This window comes from Gymnoscopelus microlampas, assembly GCF_963454915.1.
Source record: "Gymnoscopelus microlampas genome assembly, chromosome: 8".
In the NCBI taxonomy this organism is placed as follows: domain Eukaryota; kingdom Metazoa; phylum Chordata; class Actinopteri; order Myctophiformes; family Myctophidae; genus Gymnoscopelus; species Gymnoscopelus microlampas.
In genome coordinates this window covers 54,778,676-54,799,766 of record NC_139945.1, presented here as the reverse complement: position 1 = coordinate 54,799,766, position 21,091 = coordinate 54,778,676, and the positions used below count along the sequence as shown (strand labels likewise).

The window sequence follows — 21,091 nt, the reverse complement described above, 5'->3', positions numbered from 1 at the left end:
CCAATTTCTTTCCAATATGGCTGCTGTGCATGGAGCCTATTGCTTCTCTTTGACCACGCTGGTCAGGATTGGTAAACGTGAGGCGAACGTTGCTTCACTTGGGATTTTCCAACTGGAGCAAAGATGCAAAGGCAACAAAGCGTTTTGTTCGGGTCGCCACCGTTAGCTCGATGCAACGTCGCGCCAAGTCGTGTCTTTGCATTGACTTTGTATGTAATCGCGCCACTCAAACAAATATTTCATCTTACGGTGGGAACTATAACCCATTAAAACAGGGAAAGCATCTGTGTCATTTTAGATTTCTTGGATTGACTATTCAAAACAATATGCGTTTTGATGAGGAGTTTTGATAAGGAGACGATTATGAATAGAGGATATGCGCATGCTTAAAGTGAATGGCACATCGAGTGGCAAATCGAGTGGCAAAGAAACATGCAAAATGAGTTTAACATTGTTTAATGTTGTTTAATGCAATCAGATATTACTTTTCTGTTTGGATGCATGGGCTGTCAAGGCCAGAAAGTATTTTTTTGACACTCAGTAGTCATTCCTGCATAACTTCCGGGTTTGATGATGATGTCACACGCATATCCTCTATAGCTACCGCTAGCTGGTAGGCTTGCTGCCATTACCTCAGGAACTATCTTGCCTCCTTATAATTAATGATCAGTTATGATCAGTTGTATTATATATTATAATGGTTATAATTGCATGAGTGAGTCTTTCAGCTCCACTGAGAAGGAGATCCCCCCCCCCTCTCTCTCTCTCTCTCTCTCTCTCTCTCTCTCTCTCTCTCTCTCTCTCTCTCTCTCTCGACGAGCGGGCACAATCCTGTGAGTCTCAGTCATGTTCATCTCAAGCACATGCCCACCCGCTGCCAGAGTTGAATTGTCTTGTCTGTTGTTGCTTTTTACGTGACACGGCACAATGCACGGAGAGAGAGAGACCATTGCAGAGACAGAGACTGATCCTTGCTGTTTGTGAGTTCCCTGAAATATATGACTGTTTTTAAACAGTTCAAGCCATAAACAGGAGGGCTTTCAATATGTTCTAGACTATCTTGCTATAGCCCATAAAGAGAACACAGTTGCACAGGGGGATACAGTAGACTGGCTCCCAAGAGGCCGTTTACATCTTTACACGCGGAAGGCTTGTCTTGTGTGTTTATTCATGTTCCCCGTCTGCTGCACAGTGGCTTTCGGAGCATGATAGTTCTGTCGCAAGTCCTTAACCCCTGTCGTCACACCTGAAAGAAAGAGGAATTTGGTGATCTTGGTCCATGAGAAAAATAACAAACACCTTAGACATGGATGAATATGTCAGAAGGCTGATATAGTATTCAGTAGACAGACAGACAGACAGACAGACAGACAGACAGACAGACAGACAGACAGACAGACAGACTCTAAACTTCGCTACAGCTTCTCTAACCTCTGGGCTTACCTACTGTACCACCCACGTTGCCTGCCAATTATTTTGACAGGCTAGAACTGGCCCTGGTCAGTACTCTCTCTATAGTGCAGTACATCAGTATGCTCGATGATGCAGCACTTCAGCATGTTCTCTATAATGCATCATGTCAGTATTGTTTTAATGGTGCATTATGGCATTACGTTAAATGCTCTATCACCTTTATCCAAATCCAAAGTTCAACCGCAAGGCCCCAACCAGCTCATTAGGAGCAGTTGGCTGTTCAGCGTCTTGCATAAGGATCGACACTTTGACACAATGCTATAGGAGAAGCCAGGGATCAAATCTGGAATCTTGCGGTTTGATTGATTGAATACAGAGTAGTAGAATGAGAATGTTCATGTTTGTTCTATAGATGGGTGGAGAAGTCGGTATAGGTAGGAGGGTATTGAGGGCATTGAGGGTAATGCCCCTTTGACTATCTTAAAAATCACACCCTGTGTGAAGGAAGCGGTGCCTTTGGGGCGGGGCTTAACTCATTTCAGTTCGTCCCTATTGGTGGTCTGAGTCCACTTACCAAATGTGTACTTGGTAGCATGCTGCAAACTGGAATGATGGCTGGTTAAAGGCCAGCCAATGGGAAGACAGAGGGGGCGGGGCTTCAGCAATTTGTGCTCGTCCCGTATTGGTGGTCTAAGTCCACATACCAAATTTGGACTTGGTGGCATGCTGCAAACTGGAGTTATAGCTGTTTAAAATCCCGTGCTCATCCCGTGCTCATGCGGGTGGACGGACATAACATACGCTGGGGGTCCCTGGACCCCTCTTTGATAACCAGTGGCACGTGTGGCCAATGAGAGGATAGATGGCATAGGCAATCTCCAAGTCTGTGTGTGTGTGTGTGTGTGTGTGTGTGTGTGTGTGCGTGTGTTTGTATGTGTTGCTTCTTTGCCGTGCTCATCCCGGGCTCATACGGACACACAGACAGACACACAGACACACAGACACGGAGTCAAAGCCAAGTGTAGAGCGGTTGTTACCGCTAAAAAACAATCCCATTTTTACTTGCTCAACCCTGTCTTCTACCCTGAGCCATCCCAGACGAGCAAAATGTGTTGGAATTAGGTGGGTCATGGGCTTTAGGCCGAGAAGTCCAATCAGTTTGTTTGGGGAGGTCTGAAGCTTAGTATTTTAGTGACATTGAGATGTTGGAGAACCAAGAGGTGCAGGCATAGTCAAAGTGGCATTGAACGAGTGCTCCGGCGAGAGTCTCGAGAGCACTTTTGTTGACGGTTCTCAGCCGGTCGCTCTACCTCCTGAACCACCATCTTCTCTGTAGTGCAGTATGTCAGCATGCTCTCCAAGGTGCACCAGCAGAGAGTTCCCCTGCAGCATGTGGAGCCAGGTTGGCTCTTTTCAGCCTCCTTAACGCATTCGGTGCCAGAATTTTATAATAACAGATTACGTTCGGTGCCAGAAATCTCACCGTTGCGCTGCGCTGCGCTGCGCTGCGCTGCGCTGTTTAAAGCTCTAGACTCCACGACGAGCAATCCATGTGAAACAAAGCATGCGTTCATTTTGCACGATGGTCCTGGCTAACGCCTGGAACGATAACATCTCTCGCACGAGTCACAATGGCAGAGTGATCGTGCATCCAAAATGACTTGTTTTTCCCCACCGGAAACAGTTTCGGAGCTACAGAGGTTTTTTTTGCAAGGAGATAGAACGGAAGCGGATGGGGAGCCATGTTCTTTTGGCACGGTGATCCATCTGTCCCTTACCTCAGAATGAAGTATGTCATACATTGAAAAAACGTACTCTCAAATAAGCATTTCAGGTTATCTTTACCATTTGCACATGTATTCATTGATACAGTCATGTTGTTTGCAATTCAACTTAAATGAAGTCTGCATCAAGTGAGGCTTGAACTGGTGATCTTGAGGCACTCATTTAAGGGAGACGCCATTGGACCAACAGACAAGGAATTGTGAAAAAGGAGATCGCACAGATGATACAGTTTCACACAAATAGCTGAAAAATCCTGGGTTTAAGTGTTTTTCAAACTGCTCAAAATTGCGGACAATCTAAGGGCGGAGCTTACTGGTCAAAGCGATACATGTGTTCCTCATGAGTCAAGGCACAAGTGTAAGCAAGTTTCACGACTTTCGGCCAAACGAGGCATGACTTATGCCTGTTTAAAGTTTGCATTTTCAAAAAATTGCTATAGCGCCCCCCTTTGGCCAATTGGAGTAAGATTGGTTTCAGTGATATTTGGAATGACCCTGTACATTTCTGCAAAGTTTCAAAGAAATGTGAGTCTGCATGTATGTTTTAGGCATACTGTAGATGAATAATTTTCATAAAACTGCAATAGTTAAAATCTATGGAATCCTGGGATTTTTGAGCAATTTGCACGAAACCTTTTACACATGAACTTTGGACCTCTGCCGACAAAACGATAGGAGTGGATTTTTTCTAAGTGAAAAAATGCAGAAGTTAGGAGCCAATGACTGTTTTTCATATAATTCAAAATGGTGGGAGATCTAAAGGTCAGAGGTCAAAAGTCAGACGGTGAAAGTTGTTCAGCATGAGGAGACGCATATGTGTATCCAAGTTGTGGCTGTCATGGCTGTAGGTCAAACAGGGCATGAGTTGTACCTGTTCAAAGTTGGCATTTTCAATTGAGTGCTATACAGTAGCGCCACCTTTTGACGAATGAGTGTGAGAATTATTTCTTGATCGTTTTTCATGACCATCTACCATATGGCCGAGTTTCGTAAAAAGCGACAGCACGGTTCAGCCAGAACTGCGAAAAGTGGCAGAAGAAACAGAATAATGCCAATAACAAAACAGGTCCAGAGCTGAGCTCTGGCCCCGTAAATAGTAAAAAGAGAAAAATATAGAGAGAGAGAGAAACAAGCACAGAAAAGAGCAGTTTTTATACTAATTGCTTCAGACAACACCTTTGTGGTGTTTTTCAGACACACAGCAAGTGTATTGACAAAGAAATGATCTCTGCATCCTCCTCCATTCATCTCCCTCTCTCTTTTCTCTCTCTCTGTGTCTCTCCATCCATGCTATAATTGAAAGAGTGTGTGTGCGGTCTGCCTGATGTGAGCCGCGATGGCTGCAGCCAATCCCATTAGTCAGATGAGCAGGCGTCCAATGAGGGGTAAAGCATAATGACAAAACCAGCCTCTCTCTCTCTTTTTCTCTCACTCCATCTTTCCCCGCTCTCTCTCTCTCTTTCCATCTGCTCTCTCTCTTCATAATGTCTCATCTGTCACTCGCTCAAGCTCCTCTCTGGGGTATGGGGTGTTTGTGAGTGAGTGTGGAGTGTGAGAAACAGATAGAGGGAGAAATAGACAGAGGATGGGATTGGGACAGAGAATGAAAGAGAGATGAGTGAATGAGTGGTGTGTGTGTGTGTGTGTGTGTGTGTGTGTGTGTGTGTGTGTGTGTGTGTGTGTGTGTGTGTGTGTGTGTGTGTGTGTGTGTGTGCGCGCGCGTGCGTGCGTGCGTGTTGTAGATCTGCTATTTTCCAGCTTTAGACTTGCGGTTAAAAATGTCCCAAAAAAAAACATAAATCAATCATAAAATCGGCTTCCTAAAATGTTGATGTCCTCACAGGTATAGTAATACAAACGTGTGTGTGTGTGTGTGTGTGTGCGTGCGTGCGTGCGTGCGTGCGTGCGTGCGTGCGTGCGTGCGTGCGTGTGTGCGCACGTGCGCGCACATGTCTGAGTGTGTAATATGTTTTTATATGTTAGCTTTACCTGATGAAGGTACAGTATAAGGACTGAAACACGTCTCTAAAAGTGTTGGGGGTAATATGCTACGCAAGTGCTTTTGCGTTAGAGTACTTTGCTATTTAACAAGTAACATAATGCTTTGTTGCTGCAAATCAAGTAATCTGTTACTTACGGTAGTTACATGTTCAAATAAGTAATCAGTTTGTTAGTTTGAAATTCCTTGTTCCTTCTGTTGCCACAAATGAAAAAAAAGGTTTCTGGTCATTGCCTACTTCTTGAGCGTACAGGGAGGTTTCCAGATGGCTGTGGCAGTGCACATTTGCAGCTCAGTCAGCGAGTGAGTGAGATTGCAGAAGGCAGAGACGTCAGCCTTTACGTCGTTTTTTTCACATTATTTGGAATTTTGTAGATGAAAAGGGTAAGAACATCACAGTGACAGGCAAATTGTGCCTGGGTGACAAATGTCTATCAGCTTCAAAGAGCTCTACTTCAAATTTGAAGAAGCTTCTCCAAGCCAAGAACATCTCCACAACACTGGTGGCGACTCTGGTACATTCTTGACAACTGCAGTGACAACCCAGAAATGTGTGTGGGGAGGAATCAATTGGCATAACGACTACATTGGGGAGAAAAAGTGGGTAAAAAGCCAAAAAAAAAAGTAATCTAACAAGTTACTTTTAAAAGTATATATATCGAATAAAGTTTGTTGTCCGCTTATGGTGTGATATTCCCTCCTCCCTGTCTATAAGAAACTGAGCCTTTACTGTTAGTAAGGCGGGAATATGCCGTTTTCAGTACACGATAGTGCACTTGGTGATACAAGCGCGAAATTTGGCACAGATGTCCTTCATATGACCCTAATTGATAATCAACCTCTGGCCACGCAAAAATCCTAAGATTTCAAGATGGCCACAACTGGGCCAACATTTTGGACTATATCACTTTGCTGGGGCTGTAAATCTTTGATTTCCCCCTTATTTTAATATAGGAGAATATGTTCTGAAGGTATTTCTACCAAGTAAGATAACAAAAATAATATTAGGTTCCAATATGGTGGCATATTTTCCAATATGGCTGCCGATAAGTTGCATAAATGTACATTCACATGAGCTTGTAGCACATGTATTTGTATTAATTACCATACACAGCATTTGCTTTTTAATGACCTAGGGCAACAGACTTTTCAATATGTTCACCAATAAATACAAAAACTTAGATATTTATAGGGATATTTTCTCAAACAGGTGCTGACCGTTTTCTCTTTCCGTGGAAGGACAAAACTGTATGGCATCTGCTGAACGCATGAAAGAAGCAAAGACCTGATGACTTTGATCCAATAGCTGATGCATTTTCATGAAGGGGGATCCATCTGAGGTCCTTCGACAGCTTTTTCAAGCGAAGTCTTTGTGTCTGGGTAGCTCAGTCGGTAGAGCTTTCACCTTCGGATTACATGGTCATGGGTTTGATCAGAAAAATAAAACAGAAAGTAAGCACTAAGCTTTACCAAGCTAATAAATCACTTTCAAATGTTCCATAAATGGATTCTGTGAATGTTAATTAATACAAATACATGTACTACAAGCTCATGTGGATAAACCATAAGCAGATGCACATTTCTGCAATTTATCGGCATCCATATTGGAATACATGCCGCCATATTGGAACCTAATGTTATTTTTTATCTTACTTGGTAGGAATACCTCCAGAACATATTCTCTTATATTAAAATAAGTCCCAGCAAAGCGATATAGTCCAACACATTGGCCCAGTTGCAGACATTTTGAAAACTGGTGGTGGCCATCTTGAAATCTTAGGAATTCTGCGTGGCCAGAGGTTGATTATCAATTAGGGTCATATGAAGGTCATCTGTGCCAAATTTCGCGCTTTTATCACCAAGTGCACTATGGTATCAAGTTTCCGCCTTACTATGTGGAGGATTGTTGGCTTTGGGTTGGTGTTGACACGTGTTGACACACACAAAGCACAATGAACAACAACACAAGTTGCCTCGGGGGTTGCACCTACCCAGTTGATTATGTTTTTGAACGTATGTATAATTTGGTTCTATTGCATCTACATTATAACTCTACTCATTTTTTTTCACTTCATGCATAATGTGAAAACTTTCTTGGCTATTGAATGTAATCTCTGTCAGCGATTCTATAGTAGTACACAGTGATTGATTATGTTTGGAAAGTAGGCAGCACAGTAGCAATGATTGGGTGCTAGGGGTGGATGGGTAGGAGGAGGTTCTATTGAAAAATAATTGCACAGAGCAGCTCATTATAAAGAAAAATGAATCAAATGAATGTGAAATAAATAGTTAATTTTTGGGGGACTGTGAACTTCAAAATTCAAAATTGTGAAGTATGAACGTGAACTAGTTCATTTGAATCTGTGCGAAATGAACCTCGAGCTAGCTATTGTGAAGTGTGAATACTGTCTATGGGGACAGTGTCTTTTATCTTACTAAAGAGACCCATTAAAATCCATTGTGCTAATGAGGCCTCACTCAGCTCCGCTGTTTTTCAGACTCACTGTGTAATCATTACAGTGATGTCACCAACAGGCTCTCTTATTTCATGTGGCTCCACACACATGCATTAGTGTATTTAGGTCACAGTATGACTTGAGCACGCACGCACGCACGCACGCACGCACGCACGCACGCACGCACGCACGCACGCACGCACGCACGCACGCACGCACGCACACACACACACACACACACACACACACACACACACACACACACACACACACACACACACACACACACACACACACACACACACACACACACACACCCTTACACACGTTAATTCGAGTGAAGCATCCACACCTGTAGATTAACCCTGCTGAGTGGCAGACGGGTCACACTTCGTACAAGGACATTCACTGTCACTCGCCCTCCATCCCCCCCCCTACCTTTTGCACTTTTTCTTTCCTCAATTAAGTTCATTTCACAAGTGCTTTGTTGGCGAGACCCTGGGGTGGTGCTGCCAAGGCACTTTTGGCAAGGCAAAAAAGGCAAGGCAAAATAAAACTAAAAAGATAAAACACGTGGAAAAACAACATGCCTTGACGTCTGCAAGGGGCCTCACAACGGGGGGAAGGGTTGCTCTTGTCCCGCAGGCAGATAGGCTGCGTGCTCGGCGGGGGCACAGAGCTGCCGCACAGCATTTTTACTGGAGAGAATGAAAAGGGGTCTTGAACACTTGAATGAATCATCATTTATTCTTTTTCTCGCCGGCTGTGTTTTCCTCAACCCTCTGACTGATGAGAACAGACAGAGACGGGAGTCTTTCTTTTGTCCTCTACACCCTCCTGACTTGTTCCCTCTTCTCTCTCTGTCACGGACGTCAACACTTATAGTTTCTCTTTACCTTTCCTCCGGTTTTCAGTCATTCAGGGAACTCGGGGCAGAGGAGAAGACAGAGCCTTGGGCAAGATAGAGGCGTCTATACATACAAACACAATGCTGCTGTCTGAGAAATATAACAATAGAAAAGCCACTGGCATTGAAGTGAAAGTTATAATTCAATGCTTTGTGCTGTGCGACCAGAAAGCTAATATAAAACATCCAACCAGAGAGTTGGATGTTGGATGAGGGTTGGATGAGGGTTGGATCTTTACTTCTGTAAACCTGTGATGTGACAATAAAGCTGCGAGGGCTGTAACTGCATGATTGTGTTAGTAATGTCTAGTATAGAGGTTGAAAGAGAACCTACAGTGGTTCAGGAGGTTGATGCCCAGTTTGTCCTGGCTGTAATGTCGTTGTAACGTCGGCTCGACTCAATTCCTCCAAACGAACCAACAAAACCCACTGATGCGCCCAGACTTTATAGGTTGTACGCAGGCATAAAGAACACATTGTCCACACAACAACTTGAGGTTTAAGTTTGCATGTTTACTATAGCCCAAAAATGTGCATACAAACAGATTCTTCCATGGCATGGCATTGTTCTCTGGCACTGTGGCTCTGGCACTGGTAAAATATGTCTGTCCACCCAGGTACATGACCTTTCCCAATCACCCAGGCCTACATATACCCTTTCTGTCAATCAATAGAGCATCGCAGTTGCACAGAATCCGGGTGCCGGAAGTAAATACTCAATGCATTTTTCCCATTGACTTTTCCAAAAATATTTATATCAATGAATTTAAGCCTAGAATCAAGCCATCCACGATGCTGGTGAATCATGACCATAAAACCTTTTTTTCTGTGATTTTTTAAAATTTTATATTTAATGATATGATATACTATGTTTAATAAATACCCTTTGTTTTGCCGTTTTCAAAAAAGTTTTTTCACAGAATCAAACGTTTTATGGTCATGATTCACCAGCATCCTGGATAGCTTGATTCTTGGCTTAAATTAATTTATATAAATATTTTCGGAAAAGTCAATGGGAAAAATGCATTGAGTATTTACTTCCGGCAACTGGAAGTGGGCGGGAACTGCGACGCTCTATAGGCTCTATGCACAGCAGCCATATTATCACTTCCTTCACAGGTGTTACCAATGATACTAATGAAGGCTCTGTTCCATTTAGTCTAGCACAGTGGTTTCCACAACCCCCATAACTCTGAGAGTGTACAAATGGAACCCGTAAGGGTCCATTTGGTTCCATTACACACCTGTAAGGGGTCATTTGGAAGCCCATGAGGGTCCCTGGACCCCAACTGTAGACCCACTGGTGTAGCAGGGTGTTTCCAGTGGGTCAACATGCACAATATCAGCACCCTGACTCTGTTTGACCAGAATGGAACAGAGCCTTCATTAGTATCATTGGTAACAATGCCGTTTGAGTGTAAACTTCAATAGTTTACATAATAACGTGATTTTGAAGTACACAAGGATTCAATTGAGAAACAAGACGCATCTCTCCTTTTCCCTCTCTCTGTGTTCCTCCCCTTTAAGTTTACTTTTAAAAAGTATCCTGTCAGCAAACTGGTAACGTAAAAGCCAAACTATTCCTCAGAAATGTTTCAATGTTTTCATTGATCATTACAGTGAGGGCTGAAAAAATTATACAAATGAAGTATATGTGCACAGGTATACACATCATTGTGGACAAATGTTTCTTTAAGAAAAAAGTTAAGTTATTTCAGTGCTCCAATTTATCAAAACTTTGATTAGAAAAATATGTATTCTGTGAATTCATTGTCAATTATTTACCCAACAAATGAAGAATGGTAGATTTACTCTATCAACATTTAATTGTAATCATACAATTATAAAAACGAAGAAAAAAAAACTGTTAAACTTGATACTTCACTTGTAAGCTCTGATGTGGGGTCAATTTTAACTTTTTTGTTTAGTTCAACACATCCCCAACAATTCTATCGTACCTCCTTCATCAGTCTGGTGCTCTCCCTATTGTTTTAGAACAAGAGGTGTAATTAAATCGATCAAAGGGTATTTTGTGCTCACTAAATATAACAATAGAAAAGCCACTGGCATTGAAGTGAAAGTTATAATTCAATGCTTTGTGCTGTGCGACCAGAAAGCTAATATAAAACATCCAACCAGAGAGTTGGATGTTGGATGAGGGTTGGATGAGGGTTGGATTTTTACTTCTGTAAACCTGTGATGTGACAATAAAGCTGCGAGGGCTGTAACTGCATGATTGTGTTAGTAATGTCTAGTATAGAGGTTGAAAGAGAACCTACAGTGGTTCAGGAGGTTGATGCCCAGTTTGTCCTGGCTGTAATGTCGTTGTAACGTCGGCTCGACTCAATTCCTCCAAACGAACCAACAAAACCCACTGATGCGCCCAGACTTTATAGGTTGTACGCAGGCATAAAGAACACATTGTCCACACAACAACTTGAGGTTTAAGTTTGCATGTTTACTATAGCCCAAAAATGTGCATACAAACAGATTCTTCCATGGCATGGCATTGTTCTCTGGCACTGTGGCTCTGGCACTGGTAAAATATGTCTGTCCACCCAGGTGCATGACCTTTCCCAATCACCCTGCATACATATGCCCTTTCTGTCAATCAATAGGCTCTATGCACAGCAGCCATATTATCACTTCCTTTACAGGTGTTACCAATGATACTAATGAAGGCTCTGTTCCATTTAGTCTAGCACAGTGGTTTCCACAACCCCCATAACTCTGAGAGTGTACAAATGGAACCCGTAAGGGTCCATTTGGTTCCATTACACACCTGTAAGGGGTCATTTGGAAGCCCATGAGGGTCCCTGGACCCCAACTGTAGACCCACTGGTGTAGCAGGGTGTTTCCAGTGGGTCAACATGCACAATATCAGCACCCTGACTCTGTTTGACCAGAATGGAACAGAGCCTTCATTAGTATCATTGGTAACACCTGTGAATGTCTTCATAATATGGCTGCTGTGAATAGAGCCTATTAGGCATGGAGAGGCGTGCCCTTGATGCCCACATAATAATCGGAATAAACCAAAGCAGTGAAATGGCTTCTACACTGGCATCATAGCAACGTGTCCTTGAGCAAGACACTGAACCCATAACTGCTCCTGATGAGCAGGTTGGTGGCGTGCACGTTCACGTCCGCCATGTGTGTGAATGGGTGACTGTAGTGCACACTGTGAATCGCTACAAAGGTGCCATATTAATGCAGACCATTTACCGATTACTATTTATTTAACCCATTAAGACCTCAGGCCGATTCGACAAACGTCTTCTAAATCCTAACAGTTTTCTGGAAAACGTATGTTTCTATGTCAGTGGTTCTTCTCAAAACCTTTTCATGTCAAGGACCACCCAAACTTATATGTATTTGACCCCCATCTCAAAATATTTTGTTCCAGGGAGTCAGGGACCCCCAGAAGCAAAGATTTGAGTAAAACATTTCTGCTTTAAAAAATATAAATATTTTAAAAATAGCAGATCTATGAGCTTGTAGATTTGCTCATTTTAATAGCCAAAGTATAAAATAATGGATAAAGTGTTTAACACCTAAAATGACACAGATTCCTTCCCTGTCTAAATGGGTTAATCAATGAATTGAATTAACCTTGCGCTCTCTCTCTCTCTCTCTCTCTCTCTCTCTCTCTCTCTCTCTCTCTCTCTCTCTCTCTCTCTCTCTCTCTCTCTCTCCCCCCCCACCCCTCTGTCTCCCCAGGGTGCTCCACAACTACATGCTGTGGCGTATCGTGGTGGCGCTGAGCGAACACCTGTCCACAGCCTTCCGCAGCACCATCCACGAGTTCTCCAGAGAGATCGACGGCACAGAGAGGCAGCTGGAGCTGAGCAGACTGTGTCTCACACAGGCCAACAAGCACTTTGGCATGGCTCTGGGAGCTCTGTTTGTCCAGCAGCACTTCTCCTCTCAGAGCAAGGCCAAGGTACCACATGGAGAGATAGATAGAGGGGTGGATGGACTGATAGAGGGAGCAGTGGTGGAAAGTAATTAAGTACATTTACTCAAGTACTGTACTTAAGTTTTGAGGTATTTTTTTACTTTACTTGAGTATTTCTAATTTCCAATACTTTTACTTCTACTCCACTACATCTCAGAGGCAAATATTGTACTTTTACTCCACTACAATTATTTGAAAACTTTAGTTGCTAGTTACTTTTCAGATATAAACTAAGATATAATGAAACATACATTAACCACTTTAGCCCTATTTTATACATAGGCTATTTGAAAATAGCAAGTTGTGAGCTTGTAGATCGGCTATTTTCAAATATTTAGTACTTTTACTTTTGGTACTTTAAGTACATTTTGATACCAATACTTTTGTACTTTTACTCAAGTACATTTTTAATTTTGGATTTTTACTTGTAACAGAGTATTTTTATATTGCAGTATTGGTACGTTTACTTAAGTAAAGCATTTGAGTACTGTTTCCACCACTGAGAGGGTGGGACAGATAGATTGATTGATTGATTTATTTAATTTTGTATCTGTCTTTCTCTCCTGATATGTCTTCATTTCTGATATGGCGGTTTGGTGATTTCTGATGGATTTGAGAATTCCATCCGTGTCAATCTCTTCCCCACTATTTTGCTCTTGACCCAGGTCGCTCCTTTTCAACCCCCTACCTCTTCCCTCCCATCTCTCTCTCTCTCTCTCTCTCTCTCTCTCTCTCTCTCTCTCTTAATCCTGCCATCTTCAGCTCCTATCCCTTTATCTAATATGTTTTGTAATATCTTTCTCATGTCCAGTCTCTGGCATATGGTCTTCAACGCCCTGTGACCTCTATGCGTTTTCTTTGAGCCCTTCATCATATCTCATTCACCCTTTTATCTTTCTCTCTATCTTCTCCCTCCTCCCCTCACTGTCCTCGTTCCACCTCACTGTCTCTGTTCCTCACTGAGCTGCCTCTCTCTCTCTCTCTCTCTCTCTCTCTCTCTCTCTCTCTCTCTCTCTCTCTCTCTCTCTCTCAATTAAAATAAAATCCAGCTTTCTGCATCTTTCATGGGATGGAAAATGTACGTTTGAAATAGTTCTATAGGTATTGAGCACTAATTACTCAGTCTGTACTTTAATCGAAATCTTGAGTTCAGGAGTGCACAAAGTTCTAAATAAAATACTAAGCCGTTTGAGTGTAAACTTCAATAGTTTACATAATAACGTGATTTTGAAGTACACAAGGATTCAATTGAGAAACAAGACGCATCTCTCCTCTTCCCTCTCTCTGTGTTCCTCCCCTTTAGTAGCTGAAAAGTTTACTTTTAAAAAGTATCCTGTCAGCAAACTGGTAACATAAAAGCCAAACTATTCCTCAGAAATGTTTCAATGTTTTCATTGATCATTACAGTGAGGGCTGAAAAAATAATGCAAATGAAGTATATGTGCACAGGTATACACATCATTGAGGACAAACGTTTCTTTAAGAAAAAAGTTAAGTTATTTCAGTGCTCCAATTTATCAAAACTTTGATTAGAAAAATATGTATTCTGTGAATTCATTGTCAATTATTTACCCAACAAATGAAGAATGGTAGATTTACTCCATCAATATTTAATTGTAATCACACAATTATAAAAACGAAGAAAAAAAAATGTTAAACTTGATACTTCACTTGTAAGCTCTGATGTGGGGTCAATTTTAACTTTTTTGTTTAGTTCAACACATCCCCAACAATTCTATCGTACCTCCTTCATCAGTCTGGTGCTCTCCCTATTGTTTTAGAACAAGAGGTGTAATGAAATCGATCAAAGGGTATTTTGTGCTCACTAATCTGTGGCCAGACCTCTGGAGCTCGAGGTGTTTGTGCTGGAGGCTCAGTTAATCCCACTCTAACGTCTCACTTACTGAACCTCTTGTTTCATGGACATGAAGAACTAAAGTGCTTTCCTTTCAAAACTGTTTCAACTCGATTTTTGGTTCATCTTTTCTTATTTCAATTTCAAATGACAATAATGATGTTACTGCTACATCGTATGAAAAGACCGACTTTATGGATCATCGGATGTGATCTATATGTGATTCATATTTACTCGCTGATTTCAGTTCTGACTTTTGGTGAAAGATGGATTAGGACTTGAAGATTATAACTTATATCAATCAAATTAGACATGGTTTCTCATGTAAAGTTGTCGGCTCAGCGATGGCACATCAGTTGTCACCTTGGGTCCCGTAAGGCTGAAGCTGTATGAACATGTGTTGACGGTGGCATGGTCCTTTAACCCTGTGCTCTCTTGCCTGCAGGTACAGGAGCTGGTGGAGGACATAAAGCACTCCCTGGACATCCGGCTCCGGGAGCTGGACTGGATGGACGAGACGACTAAGCAGGCCGCCAGAGCCAAGGTACGATGTAGGCATGAGCCAACTCATGTCATAGAGGTGACCAGAGATGCACTGTATATCATTATGTTAACATTGCTCAGCAACACTGGGGGAGGTTCAACTCAAAACTGCTCACGAAAACTGTTAAGGGATCAAACAGTTTTTTTGAGTGGTATTATCCTAGCGCAGGGGTCTTCAACGTTTTCAGGCCAAGGACCCCCTAGCTGAGAGAGCGACGAAGCGGGGACCCCCTCTATGTTGTATAAAATTGTGTTTCAGATCAACTTTTGATGCTCTTTTTTTCCCTTTACACCTATAACTTTAGCCAAAAATAGCCGATCTACAAGCTCACAACGCCTCGCAGCGCGAGGCGTTGTGAGCTTTTAGATCTGCTATTTTTGGCTAAAGTTCTCAGTAAAGGGATGTTAGGGTTCAAGTGGTTAATGTAGAAAAAAAATCATATCACACAAAGATTTGGCGGACCCTATGTAGTAACTCTGAGGACCCCCTAGGGGTCCCGGACGCGAACAGCCTTTTTGCATGTAGTTTAAGCGCAAGGGGGCGGGGGGGAGGGGAGAGAGCCTGGCGACGCGAGCTATGTTAGTGCACTGACTGGCAGTTGGGGCAAACGCAGTCCCCACAACATCATTTACGATTCTGTGCCTATCGGTACATAACTCGGACGGCGCTTAGTCGACTAGCAGACCATCGGCCGGTCGTCGCGGGCCGATGGTCCAAAACTATACTTTATCGGCAAAAAAAAAGAGTCCGCAGTTGTTTGAAAAAGTATTGTCCCAAGCGGGAGTTGAACCCAGACTCCCAGAGGTAATGGTTTTAGAGTCTAGAGATTAGCGAGGTGCGCCACTGAGGCCGGTGCTGAGATTGGGTATTCGGGCTGTAATAGAACGTGACGTCCTAACTCTTCTAATGTAGAGGAAAGAAGTCCCCGCCCGCGCGCCCGCCCAATAGGGGAAGCCCCAGCCCCGCCTCCCCGCGCTTAAACTACATGCAAAAAGGCTGTTCGCGTCCCGGACCCCCTGTTGAAGACCCCTGTCCTAGCGCATAGCAGTGAAAATGTGTTTGATCAACCACAAATGTTATTATTATATTATATAATATATATTATTATAATATATATATATATATATATATATATTATTATATATATTATATTTAGAAAATATTAGTCGTGGCTCACCCCTGGTATGAAACCCAAGTCCACTTGCACAACACGCATGGACAAGTACTGTATTCTGTCTCTTACTTGCTCAGTGAGACTTTTTGTGGTAGAACACATCAAAGGTTTGACAGGGAGACACAGAGGTCTGGAGGTCTAATCCAGATCACTCCCTCTTAGGGTCTGCACTGAAAGATAGCTCTTATGATTCTGAAGTTATAATCCTTTTAGAGGGAAGTGCTGAATACACAGTGCTCTTTCTGTAATCCTATTACACTGGTTCACTTGATTAGCTGATCGTTTGTGTGTGTGTGTGTGTGTGAGTGTGTGTGTGTGTGTGTGTGTGTGTGTGTGTGTGTGTGTGTGTGTGTGTGTGTGTGTGTGTGTGCGTGCGTGCGTGCGTGCGTGCGTGCGTGCGTGCGTGCGTGCGTGCGTGCGTGCGTGCGTGCGTGCGTGCGTGCGTGCAACGTCTTAGTGTAATATCTTAGTGTGTGCGGGGAGGGTATTGTTTGTCTGTGTGTGGTGGTGCTACATGTGTGCGATTAGTTCTGTGCCTGCATCAATCACTGACTGTACTGAAAGTGCATGCATAAGCAAATGTGTGGGCTGTATAGTTTTTGCTTTATCTAGACAGGATAGTACTGAGACAGGACACAGAGGGGAGAGAGGGGGACGGACAAGCCCCCCCCCCCCCCCCCCCCCCCCCACACACACACACACACACACACACACACACACACACACACACACAGACTGAACGCTTTGAGGACCCCTAAGGGTCTGTAGGTTTTTGTCTGTAGGTCCCAGGGACCCCCAAGGACCCCTGGGGGGGGGCGAGGGGGGTACCCAGGGGGACCCCCTGGGTACTTTTTTTTTGTTTTTTGTAGGTTTTTGTCTGTAGGTCCCAGGGACCCCTAAGGGGGGGGGGGGGGCAGGGACCCCCTGGGTACTTTTCACTTTGTCCGTCCGTGTGTCCGTCCGTCTGTGAACACCTAACATTGGTCAAGTGAACATCCACATAGAACCTCATCTCGGAGCTGTATAGCGGAGTGAGAGGTTCTTAATGGAGCTAGCAGCTGGTAATAATATGACTTTAAGTCATTTATTCTTGTTTTCCTTTTGCCCATCTTCCTGTCTTCCTCTTGTCTCTTCCAGTTGCAGCACATGATGGTAATGACGGGCTACCCAGACTTCCTGCTCAAACCTGAACTCATCGATCAGGAGTATGATGTGAGTGAATTCTGTTTCACTCTTCCTCTGTCTCTCCTCACTCTAGTTTTCTTACAGAATGTACATGTCAAACACAAAGTTTCTGTTTTTCTGTCATCTCTCTCTCTCTCTCTCTCTCTCTCTCTCTCTCTCTCTCTCTCTCTCGCCGCTCATATATATATATATATTTGGAGTGTACAGTATGACAAAAGTTTGGCAGGAGAGATTGTCATTTTCAATTCCTCCATCACTATGAGGCAGCTGACACTAGACCACAGCGTGCTCAGCCTGCCCCAATTTGCATCTCCAATACATACCTACCTACGCTTGAGTTCATGTCCTTCATCCTCCTCTTCTTAAGTCACACAATAACCACTTCTCTCGCACTCCCAAGACGTAACTCAGTCCAGTGGACAGGGAGTGTTTTGACACAAGCTTGATCCACTTCACTCTCGCTGTGTCACGGCACGATTCATCTCACATCAACCCTTTATTTTGCTGTATCTTTTTCTCATCTTGCATTGAATGAATATGAAGAGTCTCTCTCTCTTTCTCTCTCTCTGTTTCTGTCTTGTCCACTTTTGGTTTATCGTCTGGTTCTCCAGTTCGAAGTGGATGAGAAGACCTACTTCAAGAACATCCTCAACAGTATCAAGTTCAAAATCAAGCAGTCGGTCAAACAGATCCACAAAGAGGTGGATAAGACAGCGTGAGTTCAATTTCAGCTCTGCTTCACGACGATTCATGCTGCGTGAGCTAGCTAGCTCTCTAACTTCATTGGCAGGATGTTGGCCAATTAAAGTAAGATATTAATAAACAAGAACTCATTAGAAATCTGCTTTCTGAGGCTGTTATGAGTCCCTTTCTTTTCCAACGCAGTATGTCCCTCTTTGTCTATGTATTAGTTACTGAACCCCTGAAATTCTGGGCAGTAGAAAAAGCAGCAAATCAACATATGAAGAAGAAACATAATTATTTCAACTTATCTAGACTCCAGCTACCAGAAAAGAAGTAGTAAAAAGAAAATGTGGGGTACCTGTAATTCATTTTGTATAGGATCCTCAAACCTTAATTCACACCTGAAAGGCATGCTTCTGTGCAGCAACAAGACATCTTGGCCCCATCAGTATTCCAATGTGTTCAAAACAACTGTATCATTAGTCCACACACACACACATACACACGCGCACGCACCCGCGCACGCACACGCGCACACGCACACACGCACGCACGCACGCACGCACGCACGCGCACACACACACACACACACACACACACACACACACACACACACACACACACACACACACACACACACACACACACACACACACACACACACACACACACACACACACACACACACTAAAATCATGCATTCCCCTTTTATCACCAAAATGTGATCCTTTCATTACTCACTGTGTCTGACTGTGTCTCCTCCATCTCTCTGCCTCTATGCTGGATGCACAGGGCCATCAGTCTTTCACTCCTAGAACAAGGGCATCTCTCACCCTCAAAGTTATTCATTCTGTAGCCAATTGATGAGTCAGAGCTTTATGTGGATTATGCACAGTAAAATCCTCAGAAGTCCGAGTGGGAAAAATGGGCCCAAATGGACCCCTAAGGTTCCATTATTTACTCTCTCTCTCTCTAGTAAAGGAACTTCTTGATCTATGTGTTTTCGCACATGGACAGGTGTGTGTGTGTGTGTGTGTGTGTGTGTGTGTGTGTGTGTGTGTGTGTGTGTGTGTGTGTGTGTGTGTGTGTGTGTGTGTGTGTGTGTGTGTGTGTGTGTGTGTGTGTGTGTGTGTGTGTGGGGGGGGGGTAGTGCGGGGGTTAACCCACAACCCACAGGTCCCATGGGTTGTGGGGTCAGGCAGGTTCAACTAAGCTTCAAACAATTATCCTGGGTTCCAGCGGGTGTTGTCAACCACAGCCACAGGTTCGGGATCAGGTTTATAGTTTTTGGGGGTCGGGTGAGTCGTGAAAGTCTCATTATGGGTCGGGTCACAGGTTAGGTTTTTAGAAACCCTGAAGTGTGTAGGGTTCATAAAATTCTCTTCAGGTTCGGGATGTTTGGCTAGGACATGGAATGCAAGTGCGTGTGTGTGTGTGTGTGTGTGTGTGTGTGTGTGTGTGTGTGTGTGTGTGCGTGCGTGCGTGCGTGCGTGCGTGCGTGCGTGAGTGTGTGTGTGAGTGTGTGCATGCGTGTACAGTATGTTTGACAATGTGTCTTCGTTGCAGGTGGCTGCTTCCTCCTCAGGCTCTGAATGCCTACTATCTCCCTAACAAGAATCAAATGGGTGAGTCGGTGGATGAGTGATCGCTGCTCATACTGATACTGTCCACGCACGCACGCATACACACACGCACGCACGCACGCACACTCGTCTCCACAGCACAGCAAGTAGGTCTGTAGCATTCATTTCACATTGCTCTGTCTGTCTGTCTGTCTCTCTCTCTCTCTCTCTCTCTCTCTCTCTCTCTCTCTCTCTCTCTCTCTCTCTCTCTCTCTCTCTCTCTCTCTCTCTCTCTCTCTCTGTCTTCCTTTTTTTCCATACTCTGGTTTTACGATTTCATTGCGTTATGTTTAATGTGTCCAATGAAACAGATTCTGGTGTTCATTGCTGGTTTAGTGGTTATTGACCCTGCTAGCTTGAGTTCAAATTCCCACAGTGCCTCGGGTTCTCCTCTCACTCAGGGTGACTGCATGTTTCAGCAAGTTACAATTCAAGACTGCTGTAATACCGACAGTGTGAATTAAATATAAGACTCATTTCAACCATAAATAAAAGAAATTCTGGTCTGTGTTCTATGGTGATTTATTATCGGTAGGCATTTAGTTCACAAAGAAAAATGTTTTAAGACCTCTTTTAACTGGAAATTAACTGGATTTACAGCTTTTAAAGATGGAATTCAGCATATTTTAAAACAGCATATTTTAAAACTTGCAGGACCCACAGAAAAACGGTTCTCACTCCTATTGTCAATTTTAATGAAAAATGTATAAATAAAAAGATGCTGGGAGATCGCTCTACATTAAGAGTGTAAAGATGGACTCACACATCAGAGGTCACATTAAAAATAAGACAACGAAATCATAAAATCAGAGTATGTAAGAGCCCCGTTTTTACACTCTCATTAAATTAACACTGACAACTTTATTGTTCTCCCTCTCTCTGGTTGTCTTCACTCTGGTTTTAATGCTGGGCGTCTCTCCTCCAGTGTTTCCTGCAGGCATCCTTCAGCCCACCCTCTACGACCCAGAGTTTCCACAGTAAGTATCTTTTTTTTCTCCACTGTCCTCCTCTTCACCGCCTCTTCACCTCAGAGCCCGTCAAATACCAAAAGCAACCAGTGTTGCCATGTCTGCTTATCATCAGTCTGGGAACCCATCGTCAAATAAAAAGTAAAAACAGCGCCCCCAGCGTTTTTCACTTTTGCATTTGACTCTGGGGGGGTGATAGGCTCTATGCACAGCAGCCATATTATCACTTCCTTCACAGGTGTTACCAGTGATACTAATGAAGGCTCTGTTCCATTTAGTGTAGCACAGTAGTTCTCAGATTTTTGGTATTTCAGATTTCCACGACCCCCATAACTCTGAGAGTGTACAAATGGAACCAAATGGACCCGTAAGGGTCCATTTGGTTCCATTTGTACACTCTCAGAGTTACACACCCGTAAAGGGCCATTTGGGAGTGTTTCCAGTGAGCCAACATGCACAATATCAGCACCCTGACTCTGTCTGACCAGAATGGAACAGAGCCTTCATTAGTATCATTGATAACACCTGTGAATGTCTTACAA

The 21,091-nt window shown here is 43.4% G+C and overlaps 1 protein-coding gene across 1 annotated transcript in view; it reads left to right on the top strand.

Moving 5' to 3' along the window:
* Nucleotides 1–21,091, top strand: part of ecel1 (endothelin converting enzyme-like 1) — a 59,484-nt gene that overhangs the window by 24,490 nt on the left and 13,903 nt on the right. The window contains exons 8-13 of the mRNA XM_084063926.1: nucleotides 12,280–12,502; nucleotides 14,818–14,916; nucleotides 17,228–17,302; nucleotides 17,887–17,990; nucleotides 19,526–19,584; nucleotides 20,507–20,558. Of these exons, the coding sequence (XP_083920052.1) occupies nucleotides 12,280–12,502; nucleotides 14,818–14,916; nucleotides 17,228–17,302; nucleotides 17,887–17,990; nucleotides 19,526–19,584; nucleotides 20,507–20,558 (612 nt within the window). The remainder of the gene's footprint in view (nucleotides 1–12,279; nucleotides 12,503–14,817; nucleotides 14,917–17,227; nucleotides 17,303–17,886; nucleotides 17,991–19,525; nucleotides 19,585–20,506; nucleotides 20,559–21,091) is intronic.